The following is a 17,605-nucleotide window of genomic DNA, read 5'->3' on the forward strand; positions in this document are numbered from 1 at the left end:
ATAATCCATATTACAAACCAGACAGATCTGGTATTTATGTAAATTGGTACGTTAAAGCGTCCCTTGACATTTTTAAGCGATGAAAATGAATGGTGATTTTCTCCTGGGATTTCTTGTTTTACTGGAACAAAATGCTCTGGCCTCCAATTTGTGTTGCAAAACTTTGTCATGATTTTCACTACGGTTAATTAATAGGGACAGTGCGCTGCTGCGTGAACCAATGGAAATTTACAATAAATTATAAAAAAATACATTTTTCGGTCTGCGATAAATAAAACGCGAAACCGTTAAAATAGTTATTTAATTGATTAAAAAACACAACAGTTTTGCGATCATGTCATCTTTACAAACTCCAAATTGCACTGAAAATTGAGTGTGATTTTCCATTTATTCAGGTCAACGTGTTTTTTCTTTTGCAATGTTTTGTTGAGCACATGGCTTTTACATGTGTTTTATTTTGGCTTATTCACTACCTCCAGACGTAATTGTGCAGGTCCTGGCATCTGTGCGTGTCTTTGATTTTAGCCTCTGGTGTTTTTCTTTGCAGAATTTTATCAGGAGTGGCATTTTTTCCTTCTTTCCATCGGGAAAATGGCAGGAACACAAGAAATCGCCTCGTCCAGGTTCAACGTTATGCCTATATAAAAAATGCGATAAAACTCATACATAAATCGAAATTAAAAATATAAAAACGCAATAAAAAGTATACAAAAACGCAATCTGACTACTTGAAGGATGTACTTACTTTAACAGTTGCTTCCATTTTCTTCTTAGCTTTGGGTCTTTGGGAAATTTGAAAAATGAGCAGGAATCCGTTTGATTGTAGTGCTTACAATTGAGCACTCGGCACATGACCATTTTGCCATAACTGGAAGAAATTAAAATTGTAACTTACCATCCAACTGCTCTTATTGTATAGTAAGTAAAATCAACCAAACAAGTTTTTTGTAATGCAGTGTGTCTGTTTTAATATGTTATATTGTATTCTTTGAAAGACTCATATTTTTTTCATTGAAGTGTCGTCTATAGGGTGAGCGAATTTCAAGTTTGCTACTTGCTCAGGATGTAAAGATAGCAACTTTTAAAGGCGAATATGCAGTTGAGTACAAATTTCGTATTTTTGGACTTCATTCTCCAGACCGGAAAAAAATTTGGATTTTGCGGGATTTTAATAAAATTTGCAGACTACTTAACATGAAAATTATTCTATAGAGTGTGCGAAACACAAGTTGCTACCTGTGCTGGATTGATATTTGGGATTTTTTTAAGGACGGTGTGAATTAGAGTGGAAGTATTCATTTGAAGCGTTGCGTTTACAGGGTTTGCGAAAATCAGGATTTCGTGTAATTTTTTTTAAGACGTTTTCCTTGAAGTGTCTTCTATAGGGTGTGCAAATTTCAAGTTGCTGCTTGCTCCGGATTGGAAGATAGCAATTTTTAAAAGCGAACGTTCAATTCAGCGAAAATTTATTATTTTTGCCCTTCAATCACAGGGTTGTAAATAATCAGAATTTTGCACGATTTCCATGAAATTTTCATACTGTTTGGCTTGAAAATTCTTCTATTGAGTGTGCAAAACTCAAGTTGCTACCTATTCCGTATTGGACAATGACCATTTTTAAAGGCGAGCGTGCGTTAAAAACTTGTTTGATTGATCTTATTGTATAATTTACTCGTCTTTTTGCGTGGGGTTTTGTCCAGCTGGCTCTAAGGCTGATGGTTCCAAGGCATAATAACTATGATCGTCTGCTGGAAAATTGGGGTAGAATTTTCGTTCATCGTGCAGTGCAAGCAGTGGCAAATTTTCCTTTTTTCCATTCGGAAAATGACACGAACACAAGTAGCAACCTGTTCCAGGTTCCTCATCACGCCTGAAACGAAGTGTTTTTTTTTTAAGAAACTACAGTTGAAAGCACATTTTAAGAGCAAATTTATAGACATTTTTCCGTAGGTATAAGGCATAAGCGGGCCGGCAAGGTAGCCGCTTTTTTTGAATCACACTGTAAACCATACCTTACTAGTGACATCCATGTTTTTCTTAGCGCTGGATCCTTCGGAAATCTAAAGAATCTGCATTTTTCCCTGGCATTGTAGTGACGACACTCGAACGCCCAGCACATTACCATCTTGGGTGTCCTGAAATTACCATACATTTTTCTCAAGTTTAGAACGAAATGTTTCTTGCAAAAAGTTTTGGTGTTGAAAAAAGAAAACCGCCAAGTCCATGAAAAAACTCTAATAGCTAGAACAAAACACACAATGGGACAAATTATGGACATCCATTGGACATGCAGGATTGATTAATGTTGTCTGGGTTCCCCATCGGGCACAGCACTGATTGAATACGAAAGTTTATCTTCGCCAATTTTGGAAGGTCTTCATCGCGCAAACTTAGACGCCAATTTAATTTTAATGTATTTATTGTGCCCTTTGGGCACGGCACTGATTGAAACCAAACATTTCATAATTCACCATTTTAGTAGGTTTTATCTAGCAAACCAGTGTCGCGCACGAAAATCGAAGTTTTTGCTGGAAAACCACTAAACTTTCATGTATTTGTTGTGCCGAACCCTTCGGACACGACACTGATTAAAAACAGAAATTAAAAAATCGACAATTTTATCGTACACATCAGTGACGTGCCTGAACGGCGCGGCCCAAAAAAATTATTACGTTAAAACAGACCTTGTTCGGATCTCCGGTGGTGGAATTTGAAAAAGTGCTCTCTTAGCCTCATTGTGGGCAAATATTTCCGGGCAATTCGCTTTAATGCCATCGCGAAAGTGGCAACTGCAAACGTATGCGCCTGGACCGGGTGTACCGTTTCTTCTAAAATTTATTTCAAAAATTCTACCGCTTTATAACAAAATATAAATATTACCTCAGTAAACGTATCCATTTATTTCTTTTTTTAGGTTCCTTCGGGAATGAAAAAAATCGACACCGTTCCCGGATGTTATAATGCTTGCAGTCTGGAGCCCAGCACTTCACCATTTTAATACCCTGAAAAGTGTTTGCAAATGTATTTAAATAATACCGTATTGTGCAATTCTATACAAAACCAGGCGATATTTATAGAAAATTTCATAACAAACAACATTTTTCCTATATATTTTCCGGAAAAAGGCCGTTTTCTTTTATGGTTTTTATAATTTTTTATTACGTTTAGAAGAAAAATTAAAAAGCTGTAGCCGAGTTTTCTCGGTATTGCTGAACTTAACTTAAAAATGATCAAGTTAAAACGATATATTTTCGAGGCTCTAAGCTAGGCTGGGCAACCCAACGCACCCGCACAGTAACTCAGTTCCGTTGCTGCGGGTGCTTGATGATCACTTTTTTACTTGTTTTTAGATTTATTATTATATTAAGGCCATTCATTAATAATAATTTTTAAATTTCTTCAAAATTTCAGAATTTTACAGATTTAGCCAAGTTACTCTTTCTTCTAAATGCCCAATGTTCTAAAGTTTCACTTAAAAACGCTGACAATCTTAAGGTATTTTCCGCGAAAAATCATGAAATAAATTTCGAATCCTTCGTCGCTTTGTAAAAAGTTTTGAAATCCTTTCCAGATTCCCATTTGGAACAAAAATCAAATAATTTTCTATCAAAAATCAAACAGAATAAGCAAACGTTTAGACCAGATTATTTGGACACCTCGTCACCTCCATTCCTCTTAAGACTGTAGTTTGTTTTGAAAAAAATTGTTTTTTAGTTTTCACTAAATTTTTCTTTGCTATGCTTTCTACTCAACAAACGTTCTATTTTGTAGAGTTTCACTTAAAAGTACAGACGATCTGGAGGTCTTGCACGCGAAAAATTACAAGATAAATTTATAGCTTTGTAAAAATTTTACAAACACTTTTTTCAGCGTCGAATTCGGAACGGAACCAAATTCCTCCCGTTTTCCCCGAAAAACATGACGGTTTTCTCCCAAATCGATCACCAAACTCAAAGTTTTTAATCGAAAACGCAAAAAAACATTATTTTCTGATGATTTACTTCTTTTCTGACACTAATGGGGCTTTTCAGCCAAAAATTACAAAACTAATTTTTCTACAAGATTCGCCTCATCAATCGGTTTGCAGAGAACTTTAGAAAACCCATTTGAGCTTCGAAGTTGTACCAAAACCAAAGAATTTTATTCAGTTTTTACGGAAAAAACGACCAGAGAGCAAAAGTTTAGGAACAATTATTTGGAAAATTCGCCACCCTCATCGTTCTAAATATTTTTGAAGTTTCTTTAAATTTTTAGGTCATTCTAGATTTAACAAAGTTTCTATTAAGCAATTCTTTATACGCAAAAATAGCATTATTTTTTAGTTTTACTTAAAATACTGGCAATCTTCAGGTATTTTCTGTGAAAAATTATAAGATACATTTTATTGGAACACTCGCCTCCTTAACTGCTTTGCAAAAATTTTTGGAAAACTTTTTGCAGCTTCGAATTATGGACAGAACCCTAATAATTATTTCTAGGGATTTTTCCAAAAATATTTCCCCGAACTGAAAAAGCGAATGTTTCTAATAAAATTTATTTGGAAAACTCTTGGAAACTGGAGTTTCTTCACTTTTAGGTCAATATTTCTAAACAACACCGTCTCTTAACAGCAAAACCGCGTTTTTCCTAACGTCTTACTGGACAATACTGGCAAACTGAATCATTTATGCAAAAATATTAAGAGATGGATTTTACAAGAAAACTCGTCGACTTTCTTTGGACTCAGTTCTGTTGCTGGAAAAATTTAGATTACTTTTCTTTTAGTTGTTTGAACAAAGTAGTAAAACTACTCAGAAAAAATGTTAATGAACTTTTTTTTTAGATGTGAAAATTCCAGTCCCGGGTCTCGTAAACCTTAATAAATCACTTATACTGCGCTCTAACTAACTCAATAGCGCAGCTTAACACAGTGTTACCCAGGCCTACTCTAAGCTAAAATCGTTCCTAAATTATTTCAGTTGGTTTCAACCATATACCGCACCCATAAATTGTCTTTATACATGTAACAGACGCGTTAACAGCACTCGAAAGCAGAAAATCCGAAAAAATGTAAGGCGATCGTGCCGTTTGAATCCCTCCACTTTTTTAGTTTTACTTTTAGAACACTTTAAATTATGCAGTTTGCGCGAAAAAACATTCTGGACTGTCCCTAAATTAAGCCAAAAAAGAATCATAAAGTTTAAATAAAATCACCATTTTCAGGCTAAAGTTCTAGCGGCGTTGCCAAACTGCGCAAAACGTTTCAAGTTAATGAAAATTATTTCCTTTACTTGGATGCATACGTGTAGATTTATTCAATCTGGGTCGGTTTAGATTATTTAGGTCTTTCCAGGTAATTAATTTTAACTTTTTGCACATTCCTTTAGTCTTATTTAAAGAATCACTTCGACCATTCTAGCAGAAACAAACTACCTTAAAGTTAACCCAAAGGAAAACAACGCAAGAACACGCGGCAATACCTCATTGTATTAAATTGGGGAAAGAGCCAAATAATCCGCCACCTGACTATCGTGCTAGATAACCACAATCTGGTGATGTTAGAAAACATGTTGACACTTTTGCAAAAAACACAATTATTATGCATCTTAGGCCCAATTTTGCAGGTGGTGGGAAAGCGAATTTTAAAAGTTTGTGAGTGCTTTTTGGCTTAATTTATGATCTTTAATCGATAAGCATTGAAATAAGGACACTAATCGTGGTACTTTTACTGAATTTCCTGACAAGCGCTTTTTCCGTTTTTCGAAACTCCTTTGATTTACATTTAGAAAAATTAACCTCACTTTTGCAACTGAAAAATTCAAACAACACCATCGCCAGCCGCTTCAGCTCACACCAATGGCGCGTATTGAGGACATAGATAAAAAGGATTGAGATTGAAAACTTGATATTCCTTTCTAAATAAGTTATTCAGCATTTCTATTACATCACACTCCGGCTGTTTACTCTGTAGATTAAGTCCCCACAGTAAGCGGGTGCAAAAATCGTTAAATAGATATCAGATACTTACCTTTAGTTGTCAAGTATCTGCTTTACTTTATAAACGAATATCTGGATACAAAAAAAATTTGTTTGTATGGCTAATTTACGTTGTAGTACGTCACATTGAGTATCAAGACACTGGCTGCTCAGCTGGTTTAATTGTATACTGTGCCTACATCTAGCGGGATAACCTGGAATGTTCCGAGCCGATACGATTTTGACGCAAAACCTAAACTAATGAACTGTAGACAGTGATGCCATACTAGGGCTTTTTCTCAATTAGTCATTTGTTATAATTATCTAGGGATTTTCAAAATTGTTCGATTATTGCACAAAAATTAATTTTGGGAGAAAATATTAAAACATCTGACTACAGAAAGGCAACAAGCAGAGAGGAACCCCAATTTGTTTTAAGAAATATCAATTACGAGAAGATTACAAATTGAAGCGAAATTACGAGTTCCATTTTTTAATATTTTTTAAATGTAATATACCGTTTACCATAATATTTTTTGTCCCACTTATCATTTTTCTTTGAATGTCTAGGGAAAACTAGGGATTTTAAGGGACCATCTGGGAATTTTGATTTTACAGATCTTTCATCACTGTAGAATTTGACATAATTATTCTTAAATCTAATCGCCTAAAAACCTTCGAAAGTAAAGTAATATGTTTTGTGGCGAACTCTATCCGCCACTTCTCAATTAGCAGCTCCAACCGAAACGCCAGCTATATCTCATCGCATAACATCTGTGGCGTTTCGATTCAAATAGAACTTTCAACCTATGTTCCGTAACCGGCGTCTAAGGCAGGGCCTACCTAAGCCTTACTGACGAGTCCAATAGGTAGGCCCGGGACGAAACGCATGGTGCTTCAACGCGCCATAGTTTATTTACGTTAACCATACAGTAGAATAAATATTCCGTAAATGCACTGGTACATTGGTGTTAGGCTATCATTTGAAATAACTGTAAGAAACGTTTTTTTGGTCCAACATTACTTCAGATAAGTAGGTATAAGATGCATCTAATTTTTACCCTGTAAGACACAAATCCTCCAATTAACAAAAAAAATATAAGAGAACAGAAGCCATGAACTGTATTCAAATTATCCTGATTATTTTTGTGTACCCACTTCCTTTAATGTAGCCATAAATACGAGAAAAGCAAAAAATATACTTGATAATTACTCACCCCCTCCCATGCATTTAAAGCAATGAGCAAGGGGTTTTTTCACGAAAGGGATTCACACGTTGACTGGAGAAACCAACCAAAAGACAATCGTCTTGTTCGTGTTCCTGGATGTATTTTATGATGTCTTTGACCGCTTGTGAGATCGGCATTCTCTTAATCGCTGCTTCCCGACGCAACTGCTCGGTGATTCCTCGTTGGTGTTGAAGATTTGAGAAAACCTGGAAGACCAACCTAAGTCATCACTTTTTACACACCGTGTAACTAATTAGAAAATTCCCAAAGTTTCCATCCCAGTTTCACTACGTCATTTGCAAATCAAACAATCCTTACCATCTCCATATATTTACTTGCCGAACTTTGTAGAAACGAAATTGTGGGGTGGAGCTTTGCAATACACCAGGAAAACCAGCCAACACCCTAATTGAGTCGCTGTAAGGGAACTTTATGTAAATTCAACAAAATATCATTACTTTGGTTAATAATTACCTGATAAAACTCAGTTGTGAAATTGGAAAATGATAGCAAAACACACAAGTAAAAGCAATATAATTAATTGATTAAAGAAACAAGTCAAAACAATTAAGGAATCATTGACACATTTCAGGGCGAAGCGCAAAATAGATCATCCAATGTGCTAGACGGTGGAATTTGTAAAATGTGTGACAGAGAGGGATATACGATTTATTTGCATTTGTGCTAGCGCTTAAAGATTTTATTCCTTAATTAACCAGCGTTTGATACAGATCGCCCTTTTAGGGCAAACAGATTATTTTTAATTCACGTATAAATTTAAAAAAAATAAATTTGATAAATTTTTTAAAGGGTTCGGTCCTAGTAGTGTTTCTCTCATCATTTCCGCCCCCCAAAGTTGACAATTCCAAAGATTTCAACTTCAAAAATGACACAACCTCACTTTTAGGTGTTGGTGAGGTTTTATTTAAAATAATTGAAAAAATTCAGGAAATCAGTATTTAAAATTATCACCTACAATGGCGTTGATCGCAAGTTACGCAAAATCCGTTATTCAAGCCGTCCAAGTCTGGACACCACAAATAGTTGCTGTTCGGTTCAGATATCACTCAGAAAGAATTGCTGAAGGGCCTCTGGTTCGAAGGCATGGGTATAAAGACCCAGTGGAGTACAGCGGGCTTTTGCCGAGAGTGAAGGATTCGGCAAAACTGCCTATGCCAACCTACAAACCAAAGGATCACTGGAACGACCGGAGAGCCCTATTTGGCCAAAATGACTACATTGATATATTAGGTATGGCTCATTTTCAATAGGTGAAGATAACGAGATCTTAGTAGCGTTTGTGTTCGCTGTGCGAGCTCTATACTTTCCCTCCATTGTGCACGATTGTGACGATCTGCGACCGTAGGGTTTCTCTTGCTCATAGCTTTTCTAAACCTTCGCCCCACCATTGCCTTAAATTAAGTCGATTATCGAAAGTAATGTGGTAACTTGCATTTTTTCTCAGGAAACGAAAGAATACACCCGAGCCGGATATTATACAATGTGCCGCCTTGGCTCCGAGGTGTCGGAGGCCATGAGTTCCAAGTAATGATCCGTAAGCAAAAGATGCTTTACAAAACAGCCTATCCATTAGCGCGTCCGACCAAATGGTACCAGTTGCAAAAGAGAATTAGATTTCTTCATAAGTATTTGAATACGAAGACTAAAACTAATTATTCTCATCAATAGACTGTCTACTTGTCCACTGTATGCGAATGTGCCTGTATAAACAGAGTTGTTAGTAATCAGTTTTATCACCTGCTGTCCTCCACTTTAAGGTGCGATAAGAACGTTTGCTCGTTCGGATAAAGGCAATGGACTTAAGTAGTACATTTTTGTTTAAAGAAAATACATTTTTAACACATGAAAACCACCCAGCAAAGGCTGGAACTTTGCAGACTAGACCGAGCAAATAAAACGCGATTGCCTTCAATAAAAACATTTATTACTATTACAAATAATTTATAATAATTTACACATGTGAGGCAATCAAATGCAGCCAGTTGAAAAGTTGAAACAAGTATAGAAATTGTCTCTATACCAACTACAATCATAGTATATATTTCGTTTCAATTATCGAACAACTATTATAATTACCAAACGAAATTTGCTGTACAGAACAAGTTCAAATTGAGAAAGTTTACAACTTTTAGTAATTAATTTAAAGGTTCCAACATTATTAAAAACCCACCCAAAACAGTGAGCACTATTTTTGTCCTGGCCATTCAATTAAAAGCAGAAATCGGTAAAATTTCGAAGAACCTCGAGGCAAACGTATTCACAAATGGTTTTGCAGAAAAGATAAAAACGTGGTTTCGTAGTGCTTGCTCGAGTCGAGATGGCGAAGTGAGTGTCTTTCGTGCGGATAAATTTGGAGCTGATAGGGCTTTCCCGCGTTTACCATATACTTGATCAACTGTGAAGTGTGATAGAAGTGAACGTTTTCGTCGATCAGGCCGTGAATAATCAATAGACGATTCTCCCTGTTGAAGAATGGAAACTTTACAATCCTTCCGGGCAACTATGAGCAAAACACTTACTCATCAGGAAATTTGTGAACGTATTTGAGAACTGAGCCATCTTCATAACCATCTGCATTGTGTAAAGGCAGATCCATATACCGTTCAGTGTACCCAGTATCATAAAAGTTCCAATTAGTCACCGGAGCACCAGCTATTGCAACTTTGAACACATCGGGATGGTGAATCAAACCCATCAAACTTAAGTAGCCACCTACACAGTAACGTTCTCAGTTAGTTTGGGTTGGTTCTAAAAATATTGATGCTAACCGTAAGACCATCCATGGATGGCCACCCTTTGAAGATCAATGTAGCCGAGGCTCTCAGCAAGCCACCTGAGTACCTCAACTTGATCTTTCAGTTCCACAGTGCCCATTTTTCCCTTGATGTAACCTTCAAACTGAATGCCTCGATGAAGAGATCCTCGAGAGTCTATTGCCACCACACAATATCCTCTGGCTGCTAACATGTGCATTCTAAGATGACGCATTCCCTGATCATAAGTTATAAATCGTATAAAATAGCCAGAATTTCAAAATGTTGCAAGGCACTTACTTTGAAGGAGTTTGAAACCAACTGCACCTCCGGACCACCGTACACATTTAAAATCGTTGGATATTTTTGGTCGGGCTTAAAGTTGTGCGGTTTGAACACCATCGCATAGATCAGATGACCTGCAAAAGACCAGAATTGTGATTGCATGCTTTTTTTGGTAAATTTAAAGCCATTTACCAGACTGTATTTCATGGGTATAAAGATCAGGCAAATACGTCTCACATATTGATCCTGGGGAATGAACCAGGTAGCCCAGCGGACTGAGACTGACTTCCTCTACAGCCCAACCAATTTGTTCGACTCGAAATACTTGACAAGCCGGTGGCTTGCGAATATTGCTGTATACTGTTACTAATAAAGAACAATCCTGTAAAAAAGCAAGCAAGACACAATAAATTTACCGGGAATTCCGGATGTAGTTCACGTTCACTCACCCGATTAAATTCAACATTATACGAGTATCCTGGCCTGGTCAGCAGTCTTACCTCTCCTGGCCGTTTCAAAGAAACGATATACAGATGCTTTTCAAGCGGTGTTTCTTTAAGTCCCATAAAATAAATTAACTGACGGTCGAAATTAACCCACAAGTTTTGACTTAGAACTTCCCAATCTCCACTAGTCAGCTGGACTTTCGAGACTATTTTTGGAGTTAAAAAAGTACAGCTGCTAACCTTGAAAGACATTGCTCTTATTGTAGTTACAACCCATCCCAATCACCATCTTATAATAAATTGCTTAAAATATAGGAAAGTTCTGTTTTTAATCGCACATTTCCTTGGCTTATATTGGTTCAATTGAAAATACCCAATCTTTAAACTAACATAACACGCGTGAATCTTACCTCAGATGATTCTGGAAGTCCATAAACAAGTTGAGAAATGTGTGATGTAATTACGTATAAATGGCGGTAGCCCGTGTCTTCGTTTGCCCAAATAAACTTAATCTGGAAAAAAAATCAAATGCATATTCTTCAGCAAAAACTTCTTGCACACGTATAAAATAAATCGCAATAAAATCTTTTTTGAGTTTGAGTCTTTCACGTCTTGGAATCTTTTGGTTCAAAAGTGCAAAAGAAGCAGTAAAAAAATCATAACTTCTAAACTAAAACAAGTAGAAACTTGCAATTTTCTCAGTCCATCAAAGACATTTCAATCTAAAGCAGGTGAAAATTGCAATAAAATCCCTGTTGATTTTGATTTTTTTCACGGCTTCGCATTTTTTGTTGCAAAAGTGGGAATTTCAAACAGACCATCTTATGTTTAAAAAATCGTAATTTTCAAATTAGATCAAGTAGAAATTTGCAATTTTCTCAGCTTATCAAAAACATTTCAATCTAAAGCAGGCAAAGAATGCAAAAAAATCCCTGTTGATTTAGATTTTTTTCACGGCTTGACATTTTTTGTTGCAAAGTGGGAATTTCCAGAGGACCAGCTTATGTACAAAAAATCGTAATTTCCAAACTGGATCAAGTAGAAACTTGCAATTTTCGCAGTCCATCAAAGACATTTCAAGCTAAAGTAGGCGAAAGCTGCAATAAAATCCCTGTTGATTTTGATTTATTCCACCGCTTGGCATTTTTTGTTGCAAAAGTGGGTATTTCAAAAATGTTATCTTATGTTTAAAATATCGTAATTTCCATACTAGATCAAGTAGAAACTTGCAATTTCCTCAGTTCATCAAAGACATTTCAATCTAAAGCAGGAGAAAACTGCAAGAAAATCCCTGTTTATTTTAATTTTTTTTCATGGCTTGGCATTTTTTGTTGCAAAAGTGGGATTTTCAAAAGGACCATCTTATGTTTTAAAATCGTAATTTCCAAACTAGGTCAAGCAGAAACTTGCAATTTTCTCAGATCATAGAAGACCGAAGACGCACACCCATATACTTCTGGGCTTTTGTTTCAACTTATTTTTATTCTTATTCTTGCGATTTTTACATAAAATTCTCACCTCATTAGGGTCGTCGGATGGTAAAAAGTATAGTAGATCGTGGACATTAATCCAATATTGTGAGTCTTGGGCATAAATCACTTGAACAGTTGGATTGCCTGATAAGTTGTTTAGGTCACTTGAGTGATTAAAATAGGGAAGATCCGAAGCGAAATTGTTGAGCGATAACAAAACGATTTCCAAGTGCTTTTGAAGGCGGTCGAGCAGCTGGACCCAAACACTAGGAAAAAACAACAATTCAGAATCGATAGAGTTAGGCTTGGAAAAGGCTTACAATTCAGCATCGGGAGTCCAACCTATTCGCACTACATACTCCATCCATGGAAACATACCGTTTAAAGAAAATTGCAAGTCCAACAAACAGATATCGACAATTTGCAAATGTTCGTTTAATTTGAACTCGACTAGTTTGAGGTAGCTTTTCGAGTTGGCGGAGCCTGCTCTGGGAAACCGAAATTCTTCTACATCACCAGTGTCTGAATGTGAAGAAGGGAAGCAATAGAGTTTCACATCACTATCGTCGACTTCTTCATAAAGAATCCTATATACATCACCTAAAACAATATGATATCTATAAAATAATGAAGATAAATGGGAGATTGGACTCACCAACACACTTGGGTTGCCACCAAAATCCCTGATATCTGCTAAATTCCTCTTGCATTACATAAGAGGGCACGCCTGCACTCAGCGGATCATCAGCCAAATTTCGACCACCTAATGCACAAATAGTTTATACTGCAAAAATCCCATTCATCTTAACGGCAATTTCACCTTTGTGTGCATATGTAATGCGAACATTTGATCCAGACACTGTATGAGTTACCCAGATATCATGATTGCATATATATGCTACCAGTTCCGCATTTCTGGGGCAGATTTGGGGATTCAACTTGGCACCCATTGAAGTCATTCGTAATTTGGTTGGAAACAATTGTCCGTTCTGATTAACATCAAATGAATCAGCGGCGATTTATAAATGATTAAAAACTTACCGTATATCCACTGTCTACACATTGAAATAAACTGCTAGCAGTTGGAAACACTATTTTGCCAGAGTCTTCGTGTATTTCATAACTGTTAATTCCCCAAGTGGCCAATCGTTTCCTTTCCCACATCAGCTGTTCTTCTCTCGAGGATCTTGAAAATATTGGCAAATATAGAGCACAGAACACTTTAGAAGATTCACACCTACTTGCCGCTCGAAATACACGGGAAATTTGACTCAAGTACGTACTGCCATTGCAGGCGCAAACCTGCGGGTTGATTCGTATTTAGAATATCTGCGAAAAGAAGGGTCGTTTCCCAGCCTGCCAAAAGAAAACAGTGCATTAATCTATCGTCATTCTTCTGCAAAACTCGAAACTACACAATGGCCAGGATAAATGTTAAATAGGAATTTATTGGCAGTTTTAATGTGTTTCCGACAGCAGCGAGCACCCGCAAAGTCATCTAGAGTTCCACAAAAAAGAGCATTCAAGATGAGCTTCCGCTGAACTTGATACAGTAAAACAGTCAATTTTAGGAAAGTGTCAGTTTCGAAGGAATTTGTGTAGATCAAACGCCAACAGTGCATGGTATTGGGGCAAAATCACAAAAAGGCAGGTTTTCCTTGGAGTGCATTAATTAAGCAAACTAATAGTAACACTGACCGTGATGTGGACTGCTAAGAAAATAAATCCGAGTTCGGCCATCCTGTAAAGTCCTGAATGTAAAATCAGTAGGCACCATAGTGGACAAACTAGACAATTGTCTTCTGAGCTCACTGACCACTGCTCGCAGTTCGGGCCAAGTGAGTTTTTTGCTCTGAAACTCTATTGGCTTCGGAGGCTCTTCCGGCATGGGTTCCTGGATGGCTTCGTTAAGTTCTAAGTCCATGTTGACCGAAGTCATTGTATTCAAACTTGACAAATATATTATGTTCACAAATAGAGTCTATCTACATAATATTTGGTGTTTATCAATGAAATCAGTCACATTCCGTCTCAGGGTACTAAAAATAGAGTAAAAAACCATTCACCTCAGAAAACCATTTCTTTTTTGACCCAAATCGCTGCAAAAATTCAAACTAACCTAGTTCGAAATTTAATTCAGTTTGCCGTATTGGCGGGTTTCAGAATAAATTGTGCTACGAAAACCGCATTGTCACATTAATTTTGCATTTATTCAAGACTGTTTGGACAATTTTAAACAGAATTTAGGGACAGTTTTTTGCTCAATGACTTGGAACATGAAGAATGTTGAAAAAAATATTGTAAACAAAGCGAACTCTGTCTGTTTTGACAGCTTTTCACTTTCATCGCGGTGGCATTAGCAACAGTGTAGTAGGGATAAACGTGATGCAAAAAATAAAGTAGTCAAATTCAGTAATTTTATGCGATTAAAATGTTAATTAAATATCTGAAAAATAATCCCAAGTACTGCACTGAACCATTTGGGTTTTTTCCTACAGCAGGTTCGAATTTATTAACGTTGAAATAACAATAATTATTTCGATTACTTTTAATAGTCACCCAATAAAAGCACTAGCCACAATTGAACAACTGGATTTATTAGATACACAATAAAAAAACTCCACAGCATTACACGTTCTACATATAATAGGAAAAATAAGCGTATACAAGTTCAGGAGCGTATTTAAAAAAAGATTCCCATTTAAACAAGCTTCCAACCTTCCAACGGAACAACTATTAATTATGTGCGCTTGATAACGTTGTATAGAATTTATTCATTTTCATGCTCGGCATTCAGCCAAACAATCATTTTGTACTTTTTTAAACGTTTTTCGACAGTGTTTAAATATACAATTATTGTAAAAAATCAAACTGAATACATCAATACTATTTGAATTTAGCCAGTTTACATTCGTATATAGAAATGTCTAACCATTAGGATTGCCGAATCCTGATGGTTACGATCTGCATGCATTTGATTGCATTATTCAAGCTTTTCTGCCACCTCGTCTCTTCATCGTGGTCGTACATTGAGGACAGTACCATTTGCCCTTTGGAGGTGCCGTTATACCAACACATGGATAATGAAACCATTCCGATGGACACTGCAACAAACGGATTTTTGTTGTTCGGACATTTTCCGCATTTATTCGTACTCACCTCCTCATTATCGCAAGCTACCATATCACCATAAGACACCTGATTGCACAAGCAATACCGAGGCTCGTTCGGATCGTAAGTCCATTCGCCTTCGGTTACTTCAATTGGAGCAGTATCCATTTCAGTTGCATTCACTTCTTGAACTACCGCGTGGGTTTGGACTTGGCTTGGCACTACCTGCTGCATTGTCGACGAAGAACTAGACAAGTTGTTGCTGTATTTTCTGTAAAATGGGTGTTTAGTGACGACTAACGACTGCAAATCGTACTAATCGCACTTTTGCTTCTTCCTGTTGTTGGCATGGTCTTGTTGAATGGCCTGAATAGCCGTTTGAGCAGCTCCTGCCAATTCACGAGGAATAAACTCCTGCAAACTACTGGTGTTAATCGCCTCGTACGAAGCCTTCAAGCTTGCCGTCCTTCTTCCCTGTTGCATCTGAAATTTTAAGATCGTAAAAACAATATGTCTTCGAGTTTTTTGAATTTACGCCCATTATTGCTAAAATGTTTGGTATAAAAAGAGCGTCTTTTAAGTCTAGTACTACTAAATATGAGAGACTAACGGCTGTTCTCAACACCCGCATTAGTTTAGAATTTTCGCATTTTGCGACAAAACTAGAAATTATTCTAAATTGATGTTCGGCACAAAAAAAACGCGTTTTAAGGGTATGTCCCGCAATGCATCCGTATTAAGTGTACCTGTTGGGTGGCAGCGATAGCTTGCGATGCGGCAGCAGCTATAGCTGTACCCGCTCCTATTCCATGTCCCAGCCCATAAGAAATTCCAGCTGAAGGTGTGCTAGTGGTAGAGTTACTATTTTGAGATGGAACTGAGTTGGTGTGACGTGTATCCACTAAAGACGGAGATGCTGCTACAATAGCTGGTGAAGCAGCCTGCGAAATTTGTCGCTTCTCCCCAAACTGACTGGTTGATAACAAGGTGCTGCTCTCGCGCCGTTTTTCGCTCCTCGGTCTGGAGTATCGATGTGAGTAACTGTTCGAGCTTAGGCTGAAAGCACACTCATATTAGTGCTTTTGTCATCAGTAAATCATTGTCATGTAAATCATAATCATGTCATCAGAACTATTATGGCAAAACGTCACCAAGAAAAGTTGTTAGCGTAGGGATTTCCTATAAAGTGGGCGCTTTTTTACGGCGCAGCACAAGGCCAGAGTTTCGCAAGCATTACTTATCACAATAAAAACCTTACCTGTCATACCTATTTTCCTTTTGTTGGCTCAGAATGTTCGATACCGGAGTTGGAGTATCTAGTTCAAGCGATCTTTTTTCCAATACCTCAGTAATTCCCTTGTTATCCGCTTCGAGCTCGCACTTGAACTTGTGCAGCTCCGAGTCCAGTCTTCTGAGATACTTATCCACCAAATCATACATGGTATTCGCTAAATGAACCTATGTAATGTGATAATATCCTTTAAGTAAGTTTTGGCAATCACTTCTGTTGGATGATTGTACCTTTTCATCAGCGTCCTCTAGGGATTTATAGTACTCTTTTCTTATGCCCTGGTATTCATCTTCTAAGTTCGGTGGAATGTCTTGTTTTTGATACTTTCGACATTCACTAAAGAATGTTTTCACTCTTTTTTCAAGTTCATCCATGTTGTCTGTAAACAAACATTGGAGTTTAATACTTTAACCGAATCAACCCCATTAAATGCTAACTCACTGTGTATGCCTAAATCCATTTCACGCATATCAGTAAATCTATCCCTGAGTTCTTGAGGTAAGTGTTCGATCACTATAAAAGCATAAAGAAAAAAATTAGCACTGTAAAACTATGTATAATACACTTTTACATGTGTACCACCAAAACAAATCTACTTACTTTCTAGGTAATCCTCTAAATATAACATTCTGGTAAAGTTGAGTATTACACGTTGTAAAAGCACAAAAAATATAATAAAGTTACACGGAATTTAGCAAATGCAGCCTTAATTTGCAGACAAATTTCGTCACATGTGTGTATCCGTCCGACATTTGTAATTCAGCATCTGTTAGAACTGTCCAAGATTGACAACAGATCAACAATGTCTCTTGTAGACAGGCTGTGAAAATTTACTTGAAACGTTTGACAACGGGGCAAGGCGGCTGAGTCAAATTTCGCAAGTATCTAGCAGTTTAGAATATGAAAAACTAGAGAATATTTTTTTGTCAGTTAGTTCATATTTTGTTAGCCTCAAATCAAAAAAATTGCATCCAGAAATTTTTCAATTGAAAAATATTTCACATGTGCCGCTGCTTTCAACCTTAAGTAGGCATATATAAAT

At 36.8% G+C, this 17,605-nt stretch overlaps 5 protein-coding genes and 1 long non-coding RNA gene across 10 annotated transcripts; 2 read left to right on the forward strand and 4 right to left on the reverse strand.

Annotated features, from left to right (window-relative positions):
* Positions 1-284: 284 nt before the first annotated feature.
* LOC109536585 lies at positions 285-6,846 on the reverse strand. Of its 4 annotated transcripts, none has more exons than XM_019902859.2 (7): positions 6,008-6,846; positions 2,881-3,002; positions 2,685-2,828; positions 2,013-2,135; positions 1,673-1,870; positions 746-868; positions 285-637 (listed from the first exon to the last, which is right to left on the reverse strand). In XM_019902859.2, the coding sequence occupies exons 2-7, from the start codon at positions 2,991-2,993 to the stop codon at positions 463-465; spliced, it is 876 nt and encodes a 291-aa protein (XP_019758418.1). In that variant the 5' UTR covers positions 2,994-3,002; positions 6,008-6,846; the 3' UTR covers positions 285-462. The 4 variants fall into 4 exon arrangements, with proteins under 4 accessions (XP_019758418.1, XP_019758421.1, XP_019758423.1 ...); XM_019902862.2 differs by lacking the exon at positions 6,008-6,846 and adding an exon at positions 5,781-5,994; XM_019902864.2 differs by lacking the exons at positions 2,685-2,828; positions 2,881-3,002.
* On the forward strand, positions 5,277-7,090 carry LOC125502913. The gene is made up of 2 exons (XR_007280603.1): positions 5,277-5,332; positions 5,399-7,090. It is a non-coding gene; the product is annotated as an uncharacterized LOC125502913 (long non-coding RNA).
* On the reverse strand, positions 7,055-7,788 carry LOC125502321 (guanine nucleotide-binding protein subunit gamma-1-like). The gene is made up of 3 exons (XM_019902866.2): positions 7,659-7,788; positions 7,503-7,601; positions 7,055-7,390 (listed from the first exon to the last, which is right to left on the reverse strand). The coding sequence occupies exons 2-3, from the start codon at positions 7,509-7,511 to the stop codon at positions 7,187-7,189; spliced, it is 213 nt and encodes a 70-aa protein (XP_019758425.1). The 5' UTR covers positions 7,512-7,601; positions 7,659-7,788; the 3' UTR covers positions 7,055-7,186.
* Positions 7,789-8,042: 254 nt separating this feature from the next.
* LOC109536586 (39S ribosomal protein L51, mitochondrial) lies at positions 8,043-8,894 on the forward strand. Its single transcript, XM_019902867.2, has 2 exons — positions 8,043-8,435; positions 8,650-8,894. Exons 1-2 carry the CDS (start codon positions 8,162-8,164, stop codon positions 8,871-8,873), a joined length of 498 nt encoding a protein of 165 aa, XP_019758426.1. The 5' UTR covers positions 8,043-8,161; the 3' UTR covers positions 8,874-8,894.
* A 218-nt stretch (positions 8,895-9,112) lies between these two features.
* Positions 9,113-14,484, reverse strand: LOC109536584 (dipeptidyl peptidase 9). Of its 2 annotated transcripts, XM_019902858.2 has the most exons (15): positions 14,281-14,484; positions 13,860-14,200; positions 13,403-13,517; positions 13,203-13,347; positions 12,982-13,150; positions 12,817-12,924; positions 12,482-12,761; positions 12,208-12,427; positions 11,100-11,201; positions 10,693-10,929; positions 10,436-10,625; positions 10,259-10,377; positions 9,974-10,196; positions 9,725-9,917; positions 9,113-9,667 (listed from the first exon to the last, which is right to left on the reverse strand). In XM_019902858.2, the coding sequence occupies exons 2-15, from the start codon at positions 14,098-14,100 to the stop codon at positions 9,463-9,465; spliced, it is 2,547 nt and encodes an 848-aa protein (XP_019758417.1). In that variant the 5' UTR covers positions 14,101-14,200; positions 14,281-14,484; the 3' UTR covers positions 9,113-9,462. The 2 variants fall into 2 exon arrangements, with proteins under 2 accessions (XP_019758417.1, XP_048517978.1); XM_048662021.1 differs by having other exon boundaries at positions 13,860-14,475.
* Positions 14,485-14,737: 253 nt separating this feature from the next.
* Positions 14,738-17,605, reverse strand: LOC109536576 (inhibitor of growth protein 3; the record flags this gene model as incomplete). The annotated part of the gene is given in 8 exon segments (XM_048662066.1): positions 14,738-15,265; positions 15,321-15,543; positions 15,598-15,755; positions 16,019-16,328; positions 16,531-16,730; positions 16,794-16,942; positions 17,005-17,076; positions 17,164-17,605. Coding segments are annotated over 8 exon segments (1,257 nt in total). The 3' UTR covers positions 14,738-15,148.

The sequence above is a fragment of the Dendroctonus ponderosae genome, unplaced genomic scaffold (assembly GCF_020466585.1).
Source record: "Dendroctonus ponderosae isolate FM_Combo_2020 unplaced genomic scaffold, Dpon_F_20191213v2 Dpon_F_20191213_1, whole genome shotgun sequence".
NCBI classification, from domain to species: Eukaryota; Metazoa; Arthropoda; class Insecta; order Coleoptera; family Curculionidae; genus Dendroctonus; species Dendroctonus ponderosae.

Coding starts and splice junctions, on each gene's coding strand:
- LOC109536585 (XM_019902859.2), bottom strand. CDS start 2,993: ATGGTGAAGTGCTGGGCTCCAGACTGCAAGCATTATAACATCCGGGAA. Junction 869..1,672: donor AACCCCACGCAAAAAGACGA/GTAAATTATACA, acceptor AATTTCTTCCAG/TTATGGCAAAATGGTCATGT. Junction 638..745: donor AAATGGAAGCAACTGTTAAA/GTAAGTACATCC, acceptor TTTTTTATATAG/GCATAACGTTGAACCTGGAC.
- LOC109536586 (XM_019902867.2), top strand. CDS start 8,162: ATGGCGTTGATCGCAAGTTACGCAAAATCCGTTATTCAAGCCGTCCAA. Junction 8,436..8,649: donor TGACTACATTGATATATTAG/GTATGGCTCATT, acceptor ATTTTTTCTCAG/GAAACGAAAGAATACACCCG.
- LOC109536584 (XM_019902858.2), bottom strand. CDS start 14,100: ATGACTTCGGTCAACATGGACTTAGAACTTAACGAAGCCATCCAGGAA. Junction 12,762..12,816: donor GTGGCAACCCAAGTGTGTTG/GTGAGTCCAATC, acceptor ATATTGTTTTAG/GTGATGTATATAGGATTCTT. Junction 12,428..12,481: donor TGGACTCCCGATGCTGAATT/GTAAGCCTTTTC, acceptor GTTTTTTCCTAG/TGTTTGGGTCCAGCTGCTCG.